At 57.2% G+C, this 18,691-nt stretch overlaps 2 protein-coding genes across 2 annotated transcripts; both read left to right on the top strand.

The window, feature by feature from the left end:
- Window positions 1–556: 556 nt before the first annotated feature.
- On the top strand, window positions 557–10,616 carry THBS3 (thrombospondin 3). Its single transcript, XM_054563240.1, has 23 exons — window positions 557–643; window positions 1,685–1,891; window positions 2,468–2,724; window positions 2,807–2,909; window positions 3,763–3,789; window positions 4,021–4,103; window positions 4,191–4,242; window positions 4,369–4,517; window positions 4,896–5,036; window positions 5,268–5,345; window positions 5,653–5,805; window positions 6,024–6,134; window positions 6,227–6,334; window positions 6,647–6,806; window positions 7,122–7,240; window positions 7,364–7,416; window positions 7,700–7,893; window positions 8,083–8,261; window positions 8,370–8,418; window positions 8,596–8,792; window positions 9,022–9,194; window positions 10,081–10,220; window positions 10,308–10,616. The coding sequence occupies exons 1-23, from the start codon at window positions 565–567 to the stop codon at window positions 10,364–10,366; spliced, it is 2,871 nt and encodes a 956-aa protein (XP_054419215.1). The 5' UTR covers window positions 557–564; the 3' UTR covers window positions 10,367–10,616.
- A 2,781-nt stretch (window positions 10,617–13,397) lies between these two features.
- Window positions 13,398–17,610, top strand: MUC1 (mucin 1, cell surface associated). Its single transcript, XM_054563467.1, has 7 exons — window positions 13,398–13,514; window positions 13,956–15,412; window positions 15,509–15,564; window positions 15,701–15,831; window positions 15,979–16,100; window positions 16,184–16,333; window positions 17,273–17,610. Exons 1-7 carry the CDS (start codon window positions 13,454–13,456, stop codon window positions 17,339–17,341), a joined length of 2,046 nt encoding a protein of 681 aa, XP_054419442.1. The 5' UTR covers window positions 13,398–13,453; the 3' UTR covers window positions 17,342–17,610.
- The last annotated feature ends 1,081 nt before the right edge of the window (window positions 17,611–18,691 follow it).

Consider the following 18,691-nt stretch of genomic DNA (forward strand, 5'->3'; position numbering starts at 1 on the left):
TCCAGGTTTTCCCAGGAATGAGGGAAAATGGAGGTACAGGCACATGTCAGGGGACCCTCACCCTAATAAAGAGCACTTGCCTTGTCAGAGCAACACACTTCATGCCCTGTGGGCATCCTCTGGACACTATAGCGATCTAGTTTCCACCATTCCCTTGGCTTCTTATCATGCCCGCTGTGGAATAATGACCACTGTCGGGCACTTCCCCCCAACTGTGACCTATAGAAAACAGTAGCATTTGGTAGTGGCCTCCAACAACGAGGTGTCGGGAGAGAGGAGGCAGCAGGATGAGAGGACCATTAAGGAGAGAGGCAGGCAGAAGGCAAGGAGGCCTCCAATGCTCTTCCCCAGTGCCCTTGGTTCCTGGAGCTGGGGATGCCTCCAGGGTGATTGGCAGTTCTTTGTTTCAGCCCCCCCTTCACCCGCCTGCTGCCCCCCCTTCAACTCCCCCTTCCAGTCCCTCCGCCCCCCCACCCCCCCACCCCCACCCCCGCTCCTGCTCTCCGCCTAGCCTTTTCCCCTCCCAGCCGCTGCCTGCCAGGGTTAGTGAGCCGGCTGAGCGGTATGGAGACACAGGAACTTCGGGGAGCCCTGGCTCTTCTCCTCCTTTGCACTTTCGCATCTGCCAGTCAGGACCTGCAGGGTAAGCCTATCTCCAAACTTTTCGACCTGTCTGCCTCTTCCCCCTTTGCCCCCAGCCTAGTAGCAGGGAACATGTGGGCAAGGGGAAGGGAAGAGTCCTGAAATTGAGCCAGAGAGAAGAAATGCTGCATTATGGCCCTGTGGGAAGGAGTGAACACCGGAGGGTGATAGGTGAGTAGGAACTGGCCAGAGTTAGCATGAGACCAGGGCAGAGGACTCAGGAGCTGGATGCTAGGGCTGCCTGGCTGGGTCAGTGTCTGAGCATCCTCAGGCACCCCAGAGTCCGGGAGAGCAGTGCAAGGGCGGTGCACTGTGTGGCCCCCTCAGCTTCTTCGTCCCCTGGGCTGCTGGCTGCCCGAGGACAGGGTGGGGGTTGGGACCCAGAGGTCTGGCTCTCCGGGAGGTCTGGTGGTGAGATGGGCCTATGGGTGTGGGAGAGGTAGCTGGAGCAGATGACACAGGCACAGATTCTTTACTGGCTGAAAGGGAAACCACAGATTGGCCAGGACACAGGAGGCAGAGGAGCTGGGTCCTAATTTCTGAGGGAGAGAGCCAAACAGTGGGAGGGTCCGAGCCCTCAGTGGGCAGCTGTTCTCATCCAGAGTGAGTGTTCTGAGCCCCCAGGATGGGAGGAGGGGCATTAGGATGTAGAATGAGCCAAAGCCAGCAGTGTAAAGAGAAACCGCCGTCCAGTTTTTGTGCTGTGGGCACCTGGTGCTACTGCCTCCTGGAATCAGCAATGACTCCCTTGCGCCACCTGGTGGGGACATCTCAAGTATGCTGGGCACTGTTTCTATGTTTCCAAATGAGTCTCAGGCCTGGTGATTCCCAGAGGGTGGCAGTAGGCAGTGTTGAGGGAAAGGAAGGCATAATATCTTGTACTCTAATAGCAGCAAGGGTTGAATTTTGAGGTATCTAACACTGTCTGGTAGTGGGGGTGGAGGGAGTGATGAAGGGTGCCGTGCTCCTGAGGGCTCAGGGAAGTGGACGGGCCTTACCATCTAACTCCTTTCTCTCACCTTGATAATCCCTGCCTGGCCAGTGATTGACCTGCTGACTGTGGGTGAGTCCCGGCAGATGGTAGCTGTGGCAGAGAAGATCCGGACAGCCCTGCTCACTGCTGGGGACATCTACCTCTTGTCCACCTTCCGCCTGCCTCCTAAGCAGGGTGGTGTCCTCTTTGGCCTTTACTCTCGCCAAGACAACACACGATGGCTGGAGGCCTCTGTTGTGGGCAAGATCAACAAAGGTGACTGGCGGGCATCTCCTTTCCTGCAGCAGTGATCCCCTTGAGCACTCTCCCTTATCCCCACTCCCACATCCCTCTTAATTTTCCTTGGGCTCCACTGGGGACCATGGACCTATCAGGCTGTGCTCAGGCACCAGGGGCCACCTCGTATGGAGAGCTTAGGAGGTGCCTCAGAAGGCCAGGTATCCAAACAATAGGGTGAAGCCTGGTGTTTGTAGGGATGGGATGTTGTACTTGGGGATGCCCTGGGGGAGGGGGAAGGCATGACATTGTGCCCCAGCAGGGGTATAAAGAGGTCCCTCACATCAGTGGGAAAGTTCAGTAGGTACAGAACCAGCGGCCACCTTGCAGGTGACTGAGTGAACTGATGCCACTGAAGACTAAGAAAGTCCTAGTCTTTGAACCAATTTAAAAAACATATATTGTGTGCCTATGATGTCCAAGGTGTTGAGAGGTTCGTAGCTGAGTATAGGATAACAGCCCTAGAGATATGGCATCCAGAAGAGTTGATCCAAGGCTCAACTGGGAGACCGGGGATGGGGGACGGTGCCCATACTGACCTCCCCTCCTGGGCAGTGCTGGTGCGGTACCAGCGGGAGGATGGCAAAGTCCATGCAGTGAACCTACAGCAAGCAGGCCTGGCCGATGGGCGCACACACACGGCTCTCCTGCGACTCCGAGGCCCTTCCCACCCCAGCCCTGGCCTGCAGCTCTATGTGGACTGCAAACTGGGCGATCAGCATGCTGGTCTTCCGGCACTGGCCCCCATCCCTCCAGCAGAGGTCGATGGACTGGAGATTAGGACTGGACAGAAGGCTTATTTGAGAATGCAGGTGAGTTTCTGTAGAAACAGAGTTTGCGCCAGTGGGAGGAGTTGGTAGGTCCTCCCACCCTATTCTGCTCCTATGTCCCCAGGGCTTCGTGGAATCTATGAAAATGATTCTAGGCGGGTCCATGGCCCGGGTTGGAGCCCTGAGTGAGTGTCCATTCCAGGGGGACGAGTCCATCCACAGTGCAGGTAACTCAGAGGCTTCTGTTAGCTGACATCCTCGAGCCCAGATCACATCCTGTGGTCTTTGGTGACTCACATTTTCTTGACCTCCTCCTTAACCCTCATTACTTTGGTTCACCTATTCCTGGGGCTCTGACCCTGTTTACCTTAAATCTTCTTCGCCCCTGATTCTGATCTCTAAATCATAATGCCATCACAAAAGGTGTGGGTCAAAAAATCTGCCTGTTCAGGCCATCCTGCCTACTAAGGTAGCCAGAAAAATAAAGCTATGCAAGAGAAGAATAGAACTGTGAAGAACTCTGAGTGGGGTGAGGATGTTAACTGCTTGGTCTTGGGTTTGCCTGAGATAAGCGTCTAGGGTCTTCTTCTTCTTCTTCTTCTTCTTCTTTTACCTCCTATTGGTGGCTGTCACCTAATAGCAATTTCTCTTGAGCATTGCCCATCTGTCTGGTCTTTCTGACACAGATGTTCAGGCTCTTACCTAAATAAAACACCCACTTCTGCCAGATATCTCTAAGAACGTGCTCTTGAGGCAGAAGCTGGGGAGGGAGGAAACGGAATATATCGTGGCCCTGGCTCTGCTTTGGGTTGCCTTACTTGGATCCTTTCTGCCACTGCCATGCCTGGAAATCAGAGCAGTTTGCGTTTTGACTGTCTGAGGCAACTCCCTTGAGGGTCCCTTGCCCTGTGGAAAGAGCTAGTGCTGCTTGCCTGTCACCTCTGACCTCCTACCATCCAACATCCCATCTTTATTCCAAGGCTCCAGCCCTTTTTTTTTCCTGTCCCTTTCATTCTTCCTCTTCACCAGACAGGCCCCTCTTCGCATTTCCACCCTCTGATTGTGTTTTCTTCTCTCTAGTGACCAATGCACTGCACTCCATCCTAGGTGAGTAGGCCATGATGAGGTGGAAGGGGCATGAGTGTGGGGGGGGGTGTGATTCCTGCCTTTGGCAGCTGCCTGAGTCTAAGTCCTCCTCAGCCAGGAATAGGGGGGTAGTTTAAAGGTTGGGGGTGGGGGTGGAGTGGGCAGCAGTGGCAGGAGCTAGCTTATATATCCAAAGAGGGACCAGGGCTGGTGTCCCAGTTCTGAGCCTCTCTGCACCCCGGGCCCTGACAGGGGAGCAAACCAAGGCGCTGGTCACCCAACTCACCCTCTTCAATCAGATCCTGGTGGAGCTGCGGGATGACATTCGAGACCAGGTTGGAGTGGGCCAGCAGTGGGTAGCATGCTCTGGGTGGGGTGGTAGGTGCTAAGAGCTGGCTGCTCCCCATCCTTCTGTATACCAGGTGAAGGAAATGTCTCTAATCCGAAACACCATCATGGAGTGTCAGGTGTGCGGTGAGTGGGAAAGCAGGGGAGGGCTCCAGGTGGTATCACTGTGCTTCTTACCCCATGGTTTGGGCCTTCAATTCCAGTGATTTGAATGGTGACCTCTTGGTGGCTCTGACTGTGCCCTCTCCCCAGGCTTCCATGAGCAGCGTTCCCACTGCAGCCCCAACCCCTGCTTCCGAGGTGTGGACTGCATGGAAGTGTACGAGTACCCTGGCTACCGCTGTGGGCCCTGCCCCCCTGGCCTGCAGGGCAATGGCACCCACTGCACTGATATCAATGAGGTAGGACGGGTAGCATCTGGAAGGACACAGAAAGCTGGCGGGAGGGAGTTAGGAGATGCCCAAGAAGGCGGGGGTGGGGTGAGTGTTGGTCTGAAGCAGAGGAACCTGGGGTTTAGGAGAGGCTGGAGACCAGAAGTGTGAGAAGGGAGGGAGGCAGAAGACCTGAGGCAAAGACTGAAGGGCCAGGCCGGGAAGGTGTTGGGGAAGCTGCAGGTGCAATTTGAGATGGCTAGTTAGGAGGGAACCCAGAGGGAGGCTGGGGCTGGGGCTCAGAGCACAGGGATGTTGGGTGAGAAGGACTGCAAACGGGACACCAGGAGCAGCGGCCCTAGGATCACAGGCCGGGGCCTGACTTCTTCCTTCTCATCTGGTCTCCAGTGCGCGCATGCTGATCCTTGTTTCCCGGGCTCGAGCTGCATCAACACCATGCCTGGCTTTCACTGTGAGGCCTGTCCTCGAGGCTACAAAGGCACACGGGTGTCTGGTGTGGGCATCGACTATGCCCGAGCCAGCAAACAGGTCGGGTTGGGTAGGATGTGTAGATAGTAGATAAGAGAGCTTGGCCTTGCAGGGGCTTCTGGGTTGGCCAGGGGACCCTTGTGATAAATGGGGTGAGGTTCATCTGGCTTTGCATTGGTTTTGGGTCTGGGCTTCATGTCGATGTTCACCGAGAAGGCCACACCAGTGCCCTGTCCTGTATCTGAGGAGACCCACCACAGGTCTGGCTCTACCTAAAGTCTGCCCCTTCAGGTCTGCAACGATATTGATGAATGCAATGATGGGAACAATGGTGGATGTGACCCAAATTCTATCTGCACCAATACAGTGGTGAGCTGCATACGCTGAGTGTGTCTGGGGTAGCGGGGATGTGCAATTCCCTCTTCAAATTTCCTGCTCCCCCTCCTCCTTCCCCAGGGCACTACGCATAGTAGGTATTCCACAGGGACCTGATTTGGAATTCTGGTTTTACCCCTTACTGCCCTTACTAGCTGTGACCTTTAGCAAGTTATCCTGAAGGAGATAATTGATAAACCTGGCATATAGCTGAGTGCCCATCCAATACCCCTCAGGTGGGACGGTGCTGCTCCAGGGTGCCTGGACCATCCTTCCTGAGTCAGTGCTTCCTTCCTCGTAGGGCTCTTTCAAGTGTGGTCCCTGTCGCCTGGGCTTCCTGGGCAACCAAAGCCAGGGCTGCCTCCCAGCCCGAACCTGCCATAGCCCAGCTCACAGCCCGTGCCACATCCATGCTCACTGTCTCTTTGAACGCAATGGTGCAGTGTCCTGCTCGGTGAGCTAGGCCTGGGGCTTGAAAAGAAAAGGGAGTATCTGGGAAAGGGGGTAGGGCTAGTGAACATGTTCAGGGTTTGGGATGAGGGCCTTCATGGGGAAGGGAAGTGGGCCTAGGCTCAGGAACTGGGTGGTGAGAATAGAACCTGAAGCAGGGAAAAGGATGGGGTGGGAGGAGCCAGCCCGGCCCACTAACTCCCACCCTTTGTGTTGCTCCAGTGTAACGTGGGCTGGGCCGGGAATGGGAATGTGTGCGGGCCTGACACGGACATCGATGGCTACCCGGATCAGGCGCTGCCCTGCATGGACAACAACAAGCACTGCAAGCAGGTGCAGGCTACAGGCAGGGGCGTGAGTGGGGCGGGCGCCCCAGGCTGGGGCAGGCCAGAACTCATCCATCCATCTCCTCCCCTGACCTTTAGGACAACTGCCTTTTGACACCCAACTCTGGGCAGGAGGATGCTGATAATGACGGCGTGGGGGACCAGTGTGATGATGATGCTGATGGGGATGGGATCAAGAATGTTGAGGTGGCTCCCAGACATCCTGACCCTCCCAGCTCCTATGCTTTCCTGCCTGCCTCTGTTGTCTGGCCCCATAACCCTGCTCCCTTTACCCCCAGCCCCTGGCAACTCTGCAGGAAGGACTCCAGTCCTACAAATTAGGGAGGCCTAAGCCTGATGCCCAGGACGAGGTGGACTGCCTGGAGGTTGGGTGGGTGGGACGGTGCCAAGCAGGTAGACCACCACAGGACTGGTGTCCATAAACAGGGGTACAAGGACAAGGTGGTGCTAGGTGGCCAGTGGTTTGAAGGAGGCCTGACTCTTTCCCTCCCACCCTAGGACAATTGCCGGCTGTTTCCCAACAAGGACCAGCAAAACTCAGATACAGATTCATTTGGTGATGCGTGTGACAACTGTCCCAACGTTCCCAACAATGACCAGAAAGACACGGATGGCAATGGGGAAGGGGATGCCTGTGACAACGACGTGGATGGGGATGGTGCAGGCCTGGGATGAGGGGGTGGGAGACCTGTCAGAATTTGGATATAGTGGGAATGAAGCGAGGAGGCTAGAAGTCTGAGAATTGGGGAGGGTGTTCTTATGGAAGTCAGCCTGGGTGAGAGATTACCTGCAGCAGATGTCAATGGGAAAGTGAGGTAGGGTGTAGAGTTAGGCAGGGAGAGAGCAGGCAAAAGGTTGAGACAAGGTACAGGCAGATTTCCCCAATAGCTGTCCTCTGGATGGGAGACAAAGCTCAGGGCTTTCACCAGTCTAGGGGAGTGTGACAACCTTTTACTATCCCCATGTCTTCTAGGTATCCCCAATGGACTGGACAATTGCCCTAAAGTCCCCAACCCCCTACAGACAGATAGGGATGAGGATGGGGTGGGAGATGCCTGTGACAGCTGCCCTGAAATGAGTAATCCTACCCAGGTACAGGGGAATGGAAAGGGCAGGGCAGGGGCGGGGGGACTGATGGGTAATGGAAGGTGGTCAGGTCACCCACCCTCTTCAGTTATCAAGAGGAGATGGTGAGCACAGGCCCCTCTCTCTCAGACAGATGCAGACAGTGACCTGGTGGGGGATGTCTGTGACACCAATGAAGACAGGTAGGGTCTTGGCCAACAGATAGAAGGTCTTCCAGGGGAAGCTTTACTTTCCTCTAGTATATTCTCAATTCTGTGGTTTAGCCTTAATTCTTCACCCCTGTTGAGCAGGAAGTTATTCCTGTAATCTTCCCTCCATTTCTACTGCTGGACCTTCACCTCATCTGGCTGACTGCAAGGGGTCTGGTTGAGTGGAGGGTGTACCTCAGAGAGACTCCTAAGCAGGAGACAAGGGGAGGATGTGGTACCTTTAGAGCCTTTATTTGGTGCCTGTTCTTATGGGCAGCGATGGAGATGGACATCAGGACACCAAGGACAACTGCCCACAGCTCCCCAATAGTTCCCAGCTGGACTCGGACAATGATGGACTTGGAGATGAGTGTGATGGGGATGATGACAATGATGGTGTCCCAGATTACATGCCTCCTGGTCCTGATAACTGTCGCCTAGTACCCAATCCCAATCAGAAGGACTCTGATGGTAAGACTGGGGTCCCACAGCGGACTGGTCTGGTGTGGGCTTTGCTCATGGAGAGGTGGCACTCCTTGCTGGGGAGTTAGAAGGGGCACAGTGGGGAGAAAGGTCAGGAATGCAAGGCCCAAGAAGTGGTAATGTTGGCTAGGGGAAGTGGCTAGGGCCTTTCCGAGCGCCTAGCCTCACTCTTCCCAGGCAATGGCATTGGTGATGTGTGTGAGGATGACTTTGACAATGACGCAGTGGTCGACCCCCTGGATGTGTGTCCTGAAAGTGCAGAGGTAACCCTCACGGATTTTCGGGCCTATCAGACCGTCGTCCTGGACCCTGAGGGGGATGCTCAGATTGACCCAAACTGGGTCGTGCTAAACCAGGTACTACGGCAGTGGGCTGGGTGTGTGCTGTCAGACCAGACTCCAAGGCAGGGCTGAGGTGGGTAGTGCACCTGGATCAGGTCTTTCTTCTTTATTGCCCATCACTAGGGCATGGAAATCGTTCAGACCATGAACAGTGACCCCGGCCTGGCAGTTGGTATGTAGGGGATACCCAGTTCAATAATTTCCAAACAGAGCAATCAGACAGGGGCAGAGTGTGGGGGGCAAGCTGGCCACACGTACAGCAAGCATCCCTTCCCACCCCCACTGCACAACGGGCCACAAGTAGCTTTGTTGCCCCGGACCTTGATTCCGTCCACCCCTTTTCCCCTAGGATATACAGCCTTCAATGGTGTGGACTTTGAAGGCACCTTCCATGTGAACACAGTGACTGATGATGACTACGCAGGCTTCCTCTTCAGCTACCAGGACAGTGGCCGCTTCTATGTGGTCATGTGGAAGCAGACGGAGCAGACCTACTGGCAGGCCACACCTTTCCGGGCTGTTGCCCAGCCCGGGCTGCAGCTCAAGGTCTTGCAGCTGCCCAGATTCCCCAATCTGGGACCCTTTCCCAAAACCTCTCCCCCTATCTGAGTGGGAGCCCTCTTACTCAGACATTGGTCCTAGAGGTTGGCTCCCTGGGGCTCTAGAACATTCTCCTGACCACCTTGACTTCCTTTCCCACCTGTACTTACCAACTTGTTGTCTCCTCTCATTCGGGTCCTGTGGTTGACCCACTGTCTTTGCCAATGCCCCCCAGGCAGTGACATCAGTGTCTGGCCCAGGTGAGCACCTCCGGAATGCCCTGTGGCATACTGGCCACACCCCTGATCAGGTACGACTGCTGTGGACTGACCCACGAAATGTGGGCTGGCGTGACAAGACCTCCTACCGATGGCAGCTGCTGCACCGGCCTCAAGTTGGCTACATTCGGTGAGGGGAGGGTTTGAGCCCTCCTGAGGGATTCTAGGCCCGGCCTTCCCTTCCCCTTTAGTTGGGGCTCACCAGTGATCCCTCTGCTCAGTGCCTCGGTGCCATGGGCCCGGCCTGGGACCACTCCTCTCCAAGTCCTCTCTCATTGCAGAGAAGGTGGCCTGGGCTCTGGTGCGGAACACACATAAGGCACTGTTGGGCAGGCATTTCCTTTTCTGTGTTCCATTTTCTCCTCTGTAAGATAAGGGCACCCCTGGGAACCTCCAAAGCCCAGGCCAGTCTGCGGAGAGGCACATCACATCCAGCCCCTTCACTGGTACAGCCCAGAACCTGCCTCCTCAAGGTGTCTCACCTGGAAGGGACCATTATTTACTGAAGTGCATACCAAGCCCCAGACTTCACAGCTCTTTGCAGCTGAGCTGAGGCCTCTCAGTTCAGCATCTTGTCCACAACTCTGCATTTCCTAGCTGGTGGGGATGACAAGGAAGGGAAGGGAAATGGCCAAGAGCCCAGAGTCCAGGCACTTGGGTTGGTTCTTCTTTAAGGTGCCTGGGCTGTGGGGTGCCAGGGCAGAATATAAGGGGTGGTGGACTAGAGCCTGGGAAGCGGGTGACTTCACCCCCCAGTCCATTGTGCTCATCGTCATGGCAACCCAATCCTCGCTTGGAATGCGGCTGGTGCTTTGTGGTGCTTTGAGATGCAAAGGGGGATGGACAAAGAGCCTGGGGCCCCAGGCCTGAGAAAAGCACCCCCTTCCATCCCCTTTCCTTCCTTCCTTCTCTCAGGCCTGGTGAGCTGAGGGGGGTTGGGGATGACCAGGGCCCCGGCCCAGTGGCACAGTGCCCATCGGTACCCTAGCACCAATGGAAACCCCTATCCTGGACAGAGTGAAGCTCTATGAGGGTCCTCAGCTAGTGGCGGATTCTGGGGTGATCATTGACACATCCATGCGAGGGGGGCGTCTTGGTGTGTTCTGCTTCTCCCAAGAAAACATCATTTGGTCCAATCTCCAGTACCGATGCAATGGTGAGGCTCTATACCCAGATCAGCCTGACCTCTCGTGCCCTCATATAAGAGCCACATCTTTGACTTTAGTCTCTTCTCCTTCCTCAGACACAGTTCCCGAGGACTTTGAGCCATTCAGGCGGCAGCTGCTCCAGGGAAGAGTGTGAAGAGGTGGCTACCAGATTCAAAATCCTGACTTTAGATCCTCTGACCTTGGGGTCCATCCCAGGGGTCCCCCCGCCCCGGTCTCATCTACAGCCCCTCAGCCAAACACATACCCTCTCCTGGTACCAATCAGGAGTTCAGCCCCAGCGGGGTGGTGACTGTTGAGGAGATGGGAAGTTTTCAAGGGGTATTTCTCAGGCGCCAACCCCAGGAAAGATAACACATTGCCATAAAGTTCCAGTTGTTTTCTAAGCTAGTGCAGTTGTTTATTTTAGGGATTTTCTGGGGGTAGTGTGGGAGCAGGAAGGAACCTGAGGGGTAAGGGAGAGGGCTAGTAGGATGGAATTGAGAGGTCTAGAGGAAGTTTGGCTGAGTTTGGGGCACAGTGGGGAAGGTGCTGGATGAGGGTTAGGTGAAGGATGGGGGGTTAGGTGAAGGATGAGGGGACTGGTCGGAGGATGGTTAAAGTCCTCCCAGCCCCACTTACTCACGATGGCAGCGGCGACACTCCAGTCTAAAATCAGCAGGGATCGAAAGTCAGGACGGCTGGGTCTGCCCCGCTCGTGGTGAGGGGGCGTCGGGGGGCCGGGGGGGCCGGAGGCCGGGACGAGTGCAATATTGGCGGGGAAAAGAACAACACTGCACCGCGTCCCGTCCCTCCCGCCCGCCCGGAGCCCGGGATCCCGCTCCCAACCGCTTGAAGCGAGACTAGCCCAAAGACCCGGGGCGCGCTGGGGAGCTGAGTTCACCTGGGAAGCTAGAGCGACTTGGCGTATGGAGGGTGAAGGGGATGGTACGGAGGGGGGGGGGAGAGCAGAAGGGGCGACAGTCCTATCCCGGAAGGCCACTTTCTGACGCCCCAGCTGCGCGCGCTTGCTCTTTAAATACTCCCACTGCGTGGCGCGGAGCCGTTACCATGGTAATGCATATCCTAGCAACAACGAAATGGCTGTTGCCTGGCAACGGCGGGGATTGAAGTTTCGAGACCGCCCACCTAGTTACTCGCCGGTTCTTTAGCCCGCGGGTCTAGGGCTTCCCGGCCTCTCCAGCCCGCGAGCTGACGTCACGCCCTCTGCCCGGCGCCGGCCCGGCGCCGCACAAAGCCGCGCCAACAAGGTGGAGCTGCGCGCCGGCGGAGCAATGGTCCCTGGCTTTCCGCTTCATCGAACTGTTTTTAAAGTTCAGCCTTCAATCTGTATTCGTTGGGGTTAGGAATTGTTTTCATAAATCGGATGTAACTGTCTGTCGGCCGAGACCACCCAGGACCTCCGAATGAGGCCCTAAGCTCCACGTGCCGCTGTGATCCCATATACCTCGCTGGCCCCAAATATTTCCGCCTTTCAAAATATCTCTCGGTTCTCCAAAGTTTCACACCCGCGCTCTGGCTGGCGTGGCTCGGTTGGAGCGTCCTCCCGTAACCCAAGGGACACCAGTTCGATTCCCGGTGAGAGCTTATGCCTGAGTTGCGGGCTCTAGCCCCATTTGGAGCGCGAGGAGGTGGCCGGTCGGTGTTTCTAATGTAGATGTTTTTCTCTCTCCCTTCCCTCCTCTCTCGAATGAGAATAAAATAAACCTTTACAAAAATTACCCACCCTCATATAGTTTTGCCCCCACCACTACTATGCTTACCTGCCCCAAATACCACTGTGATCGCCAAAAGATAGTTCAGTACCCTCCAATACCATTCCGTCGCCCTACCAACTCTCTCACTCCTACATAAGCTGCCCCACCGCCTCCCACATTCCTATGTGCTCGGCTACATCACCGACCCTTCCACGTACCTCAGGACCCCACCCACGTAGCGCCATTTCCTCCAGACACCGCCCCCACGCACCCCAGAGTCCCCTCCATAAGTTCCCAGCCTCTCCATCGATGGTACAGTGCGTTCCTCCCCTTCTCTGTCCAAGCCACCGATTTTTCTCGCTGGCGTTGCTGCCCTCCCTAGCCGCTCTCAATTGCTTCTTAGGCAGTGCGGTCCAATCTCCTTTCCCGACACTGCGGCAGCCTCCCAACCCGGCAAGGTAGGCGCTGTGAGGCCTCCGGGTGACCACTAGAGGGCAGGAGAGCCTGGCCAGCCTGGCGGGCTGCCCGTCGTCGTCAGGTGGAGGACCGGGGAGGAAAGACCCTAGGCTTCGGCAGGCCACGTCTAGTCCTTTAAGTGGAAATTTCTTCTTCCGCTCCTTTCTCGGGAGAAAGCCAGGAAGGAACTCAGGCTACTGGAAGGTCCTTCAAGGGGTGGGAGGGGACTGCGGGTTTCAGGGTAGAATGTGCAGAACAGGACAGGGAGCGGTTAGCAAGGTGGGGCTATTCCGGGAAGTGGTGGGGGGTGGGGGTCCAAAACGAGCACAGAGTTTACTCCTTAGCAAGGCTTCCTCTTTCTTTCTTCTTTTTAAATATTTCATTTATTTATTTTTTAGAGCTAGGAGAAAGGAGGGAGGGAGAGAAACATTGACGTGGGAGAGGAACGTCAATGGGTTGTCAGTTGCACACCCCCAGCCAGGGCGCGGGACGGACAACAGAGGCATGTGCCCTGACCACGACCTTCCCCTTTGTGGGACAACGCCCATCCCACTGAACCGTGCAGGTCAGAGCAAGACTTCTCATTTCTTCTCCGTCCCCAGAGTGGGCCTTCAAGGGGCCCAGGGGGAAGTGTGGTGGGGGACTGATATGAACTTCCCAGCCTTAATTTACCCATTTTTCTCACCTTGGCTGTAGCCCTGGGGCTAAAACTAAAGCCCTGGGGACCCTATACTCCCCCACTTTTCCCCATACACACCGCCTTCTGGAGCCAGGGAGTGGCTGGTGAAAGGGGGAGGCCAACTGGTGCACAAACAGGTTGTCAGAGGGTTGAGTGATTGGAGCCCATGTGCCCTACCTGAGGGGACAGGAATGGTTAGGGAGGAGGAGGAAAAGATAGGAGGTAGGGATTGGGGGAAGGGGCGGGGTTTTGTCACCTGTCACCTGCTCTGGCTGAGCCTAGGGCGGGCGAGGGACCAGTATAAAGCAGCAGGTGCCTGTGCTTGCTCCACCTCACACGCAGTGCCTGCCTGAGTCTGTTCTGCCCCCTCCCCAACCGGTTCACCACCACCATGACTCCAGGCATCCAGACCCCCTTCTTCCTTGTGCTGCTGCTATTCACACTGCTTAAAGGTGAGGGGCACAGGTGGGGAGGGGGCTGCTCTGCACAGCCTTTCCGTGGGTTTTGTTTCCTGGCAGACGGCACCCAAAGAGGAAGAATGTGCAGACGGGCTGCCTAGTCTGTGTTAGAATAAAAGGAGAAAGGCTAAGGACAGGTTAAGAAGAGACGAGGCCCTCCTCAGGAAAGTGGGTGCCAGGGGCAGGCAAATTCCCTGAAGAGAAGTCCAGGGTGGGGGTAGGGGTACGGGAGACGTAAATCTTAGGAGTGGAGAATGGCCAGTCAGGAGCTTAGGGGCGCAGGAAGAGAGGGAGGCTGCCAGCTGGGAAGGAGGAGAAGGGCAGACTCAGGGGTTTGTTCCCCAAATCCTTCTGGCATTACTTCTCCAAATGCTAGAGGATATATTTTCTCCTTGTTCTGATTTATCCCCGAATCTAATCCTCAACTTCTTACAGTCCATGGTTCCAGTTCCAACACTTCCCAGTTGACCAGCCCTGCCTCAAGCCCGGCCGCCACTCCAGGCCACGGTGCCACCTCGTCCCCAGCCACCAGCCCTGCCTCAAGCCCGGCCGCCACTCCAGGCCACGGTGCCACCTCGTCCCCGGCCACCAGCCCTGCCTCAAGCCCGGCCGCCACTCCAGGCCACGGTGCCACCTCGTCCCCGGCCACCAGCCCTGCCTCAAGCCCGGCCGCCACTCCAGGCCACGGTGCCACCTCGTCCCCGGCCACCAGCCCTGCCTCAAGCCCGGCCGCCACTCCAGGCCACGGTGCCACCTCGTCCCCGGCCACCAGCCCTGCCTCAAGCCCGGCCGCCACTCCAGGCCACGGTGCCACCTCGTCCCCGGCCACCAGCCCTGCCTCAAGCCTGGCCGCCACTCCAGGCCACGGTGCCACCTCGTCCCCGGCCACCAGCCCTGCCTCAAGCCCGGCCGCCACTCCAGGACACGGTACCAGCTCTTCTCTAGTCACAAGCCCTGCCTCAAGCCCGGCTGCCACTCCAGGCCACGGTGCCACCTCGTCCCCGGCCACCAGCCCTGCCTCAAGCCCGGCCGCCACTCCAGGACACGGTACCAGCTCTTCTCTAGTCACAAGCCCTGCCTCAAGCCTGGCCGCCACTTCAGGCCATGATGCCACCGTGTCCGCAGCCACCAGCCCTGCCTCAAGCCCGACCACCACTCCAGGCCACAATGCCACTGTGTCCCCAGCCACCAGACCTGACTCAAGCCTGGCCACCATTCCAGTTCACGGTGCCACCTCTTCCCTAGTCACAAGCCCTGCCTCAAGCCCGGCCACCACTCAAGTCCACGGTGCCACCTCTTCCCTAGTCATGAGCCCTGCCTCAAGCCCAGCCACCACTACAGGCCACAATGCCACTGTGTCCCCAGCCACCAGACCTGACTCAAGCCCGGCCACCATTCCAGTCCACGGGGCCACCTCTTCCCTAGTCACGAGCCCTGCCTCAAGCCCGGCCACCCCTCCAGGCCATGGTGCCACCTCTTCTCCAGTCAGAAGCCCTGCCTCAAGCTTGGCCACCACTCCAGGCCACAATGCCACGGTGTCCCCGGCCACCAGACCTGACTCAAGCCCGGCCACCACTCCAGTCCACAGGGCCACCTCTTCCCTAGTCACAAGCCCTGCCTCAAGCCCAGCCGCCACTCCAGTCCGCAGTGTCACCTCTTCTCCATCCTCAGTTCCCAGCCACCACTCTGATACCCGTACTACCCCTGCCAGCCACAGAACCAGGACTACTGCAGGCAGCACTAATGGTAGCATAGTACCCCTCACCTCCCCCAGTCAAAAGGTTTCCTTCTTCCTCCTGTCCTTTCATATTTTGAACCTCCCATTTAACTCTTCCCTGGAAGACCCCAGCACTAACTACTACCAGGAGCTGCAGAGGAACATTACTGAATTGGTGAGTATCTGCCCTTCCTCCATGTTCTCCCTTGCAGCAGCCTCTGAACTGCTTGAACCTGTGCACCAATTCTTAGTGCTTTCCGTCTCACCTCAGTTTTTGCAGATTTATAAACGTGAGAATTTTCTGGGCTCCTCTAATGTAAAGTTCAGGTACAGTTCTGGGTGTGGACTGTCTGAGCGGGTAGACGGTGCCATGACTGCGGGGAGGGACTGGGAGGCTTGTGGTTGGGGGGAAGAGCTCAGAAGCTGAGGCCTGCAGCTGAGTGGCCTGTTTCCCTGTGAGCAGGCCAGGATCTGTGGTGGCGGAATCCATTCTGGCCTTCCGAGAGGGCACTACCAGTGACGACGTAAAGGAACAGTTTGCTCGTCATGCAGCAGAAGCAGCCAGATACAACCTGAACATCTCCAGAATTACTGGTGAGGCTTTCTCCCTTGCTCTGGGCCCACGCCACACTTTCAGGGCCCTCTCCCTCCAGCCTCTGGACTCCTGCTCTCCTCCTGGGTGCTCCTAGGGGAGGGTCGCCTCCTTTGCCAGACTGCCCTGATCACTGCTTTTCCTTTTAGTGGACGTTGTGTTATTTCCTCCCTCTGCCCAGTTGGGGTCTGGGGTGCCAGGCTGGGGCATAGCCCTGCTCGTGCTTGTCTGTGTACTGGTTGCGCTGGCCATCATCTATCTCATTGCCCTGGTAAGTGCTCAGTCTTCAGCCCTAACCAGAGTCCCCCTGCTAGAAGGCACTCCACGGCCCCCCGTAACCTCCTGTCTCCCCAGGCTGTGTGTCAGTGCCGCCGAAAGAACTGCGGGCAGCTGGACATCTTTCCAACCCGAGATGCCTACCATCCTATGAGCGAGTACCCTACCTACCACACTCACGGGCGCTATGTGCCCCCTGGCAGTACCAAGAGGAGTCCCTATGAAGAGGTGATGATGGGCCCCACGGGTGGAGAAAGACAGAGGCTTTGGCTGGGAGGGGGCTCTGAAAGGGCACTTGGAAAACCCAAAGAACTTAAGAGGTGAGAGGTGACATGAAGTAAGCAAGCAGCGGACGGCCTGGCAAGGATGGGAGTGGGGGTCAGAACAGCTCTGGGGGAAAGGCCTTGGGAGGAGGCCAAGGACAAAAGGCGACCTCAAAAGGGAGTGTCCCCACTACTAACATTTCTAGAAGAGCATTCACTGTTCAGCTGAGCCGGTGCCCCTGCCACGGCTGGGATGCCCAGAGGTGGGATGGGCGGGCAGTGTGCCCCAGGGGATCCCTTCCTGCAGGACCCACAAGGAGTAAGCACCTAAGAGTGGAGGGTAGATTGAGGACGGCAGGTGGGGGGCAGGCAGAGGCTCTCCGACGGGGGAAAGAGATCTCACCAAGCCGGGTGAGCCCGGGTGGGGTTCTCAGGAGTCTCTTTCCTCTCCTGGCCTTTCTCTGCAGGACCTAGTAAATAATTACTTTGGTCACCTGGAGCTGGAACTCCAGGTGGGGGAGGGGTGCTTTCCTTTTCTTGACCCCATTTTCCCTTTTCTGGGACTTCTCCCAGTTTTACACGGATGAGCTGAGCATGCACACCTTCTGGGGCTGGAAGAGTAGGGACTGGAGGGAGACAGGGCAGCAGGGGAGAGGAAGGGGGCTGCCTGGAACCAAGGGGAGGGAGGAGAGGGGAGCAGAGGGAGGAGGGTGGCCCTGTTTACAGTCACCTGGCTGCCAGTGGTGGTGACCGACTGGCAGGTGCTCTCATCGCGTTAACCCTTCGAGAGCTAGGCTCCTGGCCCTATTACTCCAGCCGGGGGTGCCTGCCATCCGAGGGCCCTGGCGGTTTCTCGCAGGAAAGCTCCTGCCCCTCAGCCTGGATTCCTTCTCCCCTCGTCCAGGTTTCTGCAGGCAACGGCGGCGGCAGCCTCTCTTACGTGAACACAGCAGCCACTTCTGCCAACTTGTAGGGGCACGCTGCCTGCTGAGGGTCCAGCCAGCGCCCGCCAGTTGCCTCCCTCATGGTCTTCACTGCCAGTGTCCTCCCTCCCCGCTTCTCAACTGGTGAGCAGCGAGTTCAAGTGGGCTACTCACAGCCTCCCTCGCAGGCCCCACCAAGTCCCCCAACCCATCTTAGCCCTGGTGAAGCCCGTTAGTACTCCTGAGGACCGGCCTGGGGCAGTGGCTTCCAGCACTGACCTAGAAAGCCCCCAGATGGGACTGGGAACCTTATACGGCTGAATAAAATGTGGGCCTCCTCTGCTCTGACTGCCAACTTCTGATCTGTCATCTGTGACCCTTAGATAGGAGGAGTGGTGGGAATGTATGTGTGTGTGTGGGGGGCGTTCTGGAAGGGGCCTTTGGGGGAGAAGACAGGGAGAAAAGAAGGCATGGGGCAGGGTTCATTTGAGCAGCAGGAGAGCATGGAGAGATGACATTGGGGCGCTGGAGTGGCTGGCAGAAGAATTTGAGTCACCTCTCCCCCATTGCTGGCGGCACAAGAGGAAATAGGAAACGAAACTTAGGTGGCTGGGCTCAGGCCTGCGTGCCTGTGGCTCACCCCTGGTTTCACCCCAGCTCGGGGCTGACAGCCACACCTTCCTCTGCTTGGCACAATGCCCTCAGGTGGTTCTATTCTGAGCTGCCTGGGTGTGAAGAGAGTCCTTAGGCAGCGATAACAGCCTCAGAGTCAACATGGCCATTCACGATAAGCGTTAGATCCGGGGCTGGCGCCGAGCCTGGTCCCCTCCCCAGCATGGGCCGCCCCATCTGCCCACTGGCTCTGGGGTCTGCTCCCCACATCCTGGGAATGGGAAAGTGGTTCTGGTTCCCTGCTCCTTTGGGCCCAGGCACAGTGCCTGCCCCGTCAATGACATTCCTTCAGGGTCTGGGAGCCACGGCCCAGACGCCTCATCGGGGGACTGAGTCAGGAGGTCACCAGAGCAGTGCACCCCCTGGTGGCCAGGACTGGGCTGGTAAGTCTGTGAGCAGGAGGCCAGGAAGCACCTAGCTTGGGCACCTCCTTCCCTCAGGTGCCTTATGCACCAGGCAGCCCTGCTCTGAGGAACAGCGGAGACCCTGGGTCCCTCCGGGCAGCCACACCCCGCACAGAAACCAAGAGGAGTGGTATGGCTCAGGGAAGGCAGAGATGTGCCTGGCACCACAGTTTATTGTTTATAAACCGTGAAAATGACAGCTGTTGCTTGGCACAGACCTAGCAGTCCCTACTGCAAGGGGGGCAGCAGTGGGCACCAGAGGTCCTGCCTGGCCCAACCCAGTGGGGACATCCAACCTCCACTGGGGCCCCAAAAGAAGACTTG

This window comes from Pteronotus mesoamericanus, unplaced genomic scaffold, assembly GCF_021234165.1.
Source record: "Pteronotus mesoamericanus isolate MK-2021 breed Mesoamerican mustached bat unplaced genomic scaffold, CSHL_Meso_final scaffold_705, whole genome shotgun sequence".
Lineage (NCBI taxonomy): Eukaryota > Metazoa > Chordata > Mammalia > Chiroptera > Mormoopidae > Pteronotus > Pteronotus mesoamericanus.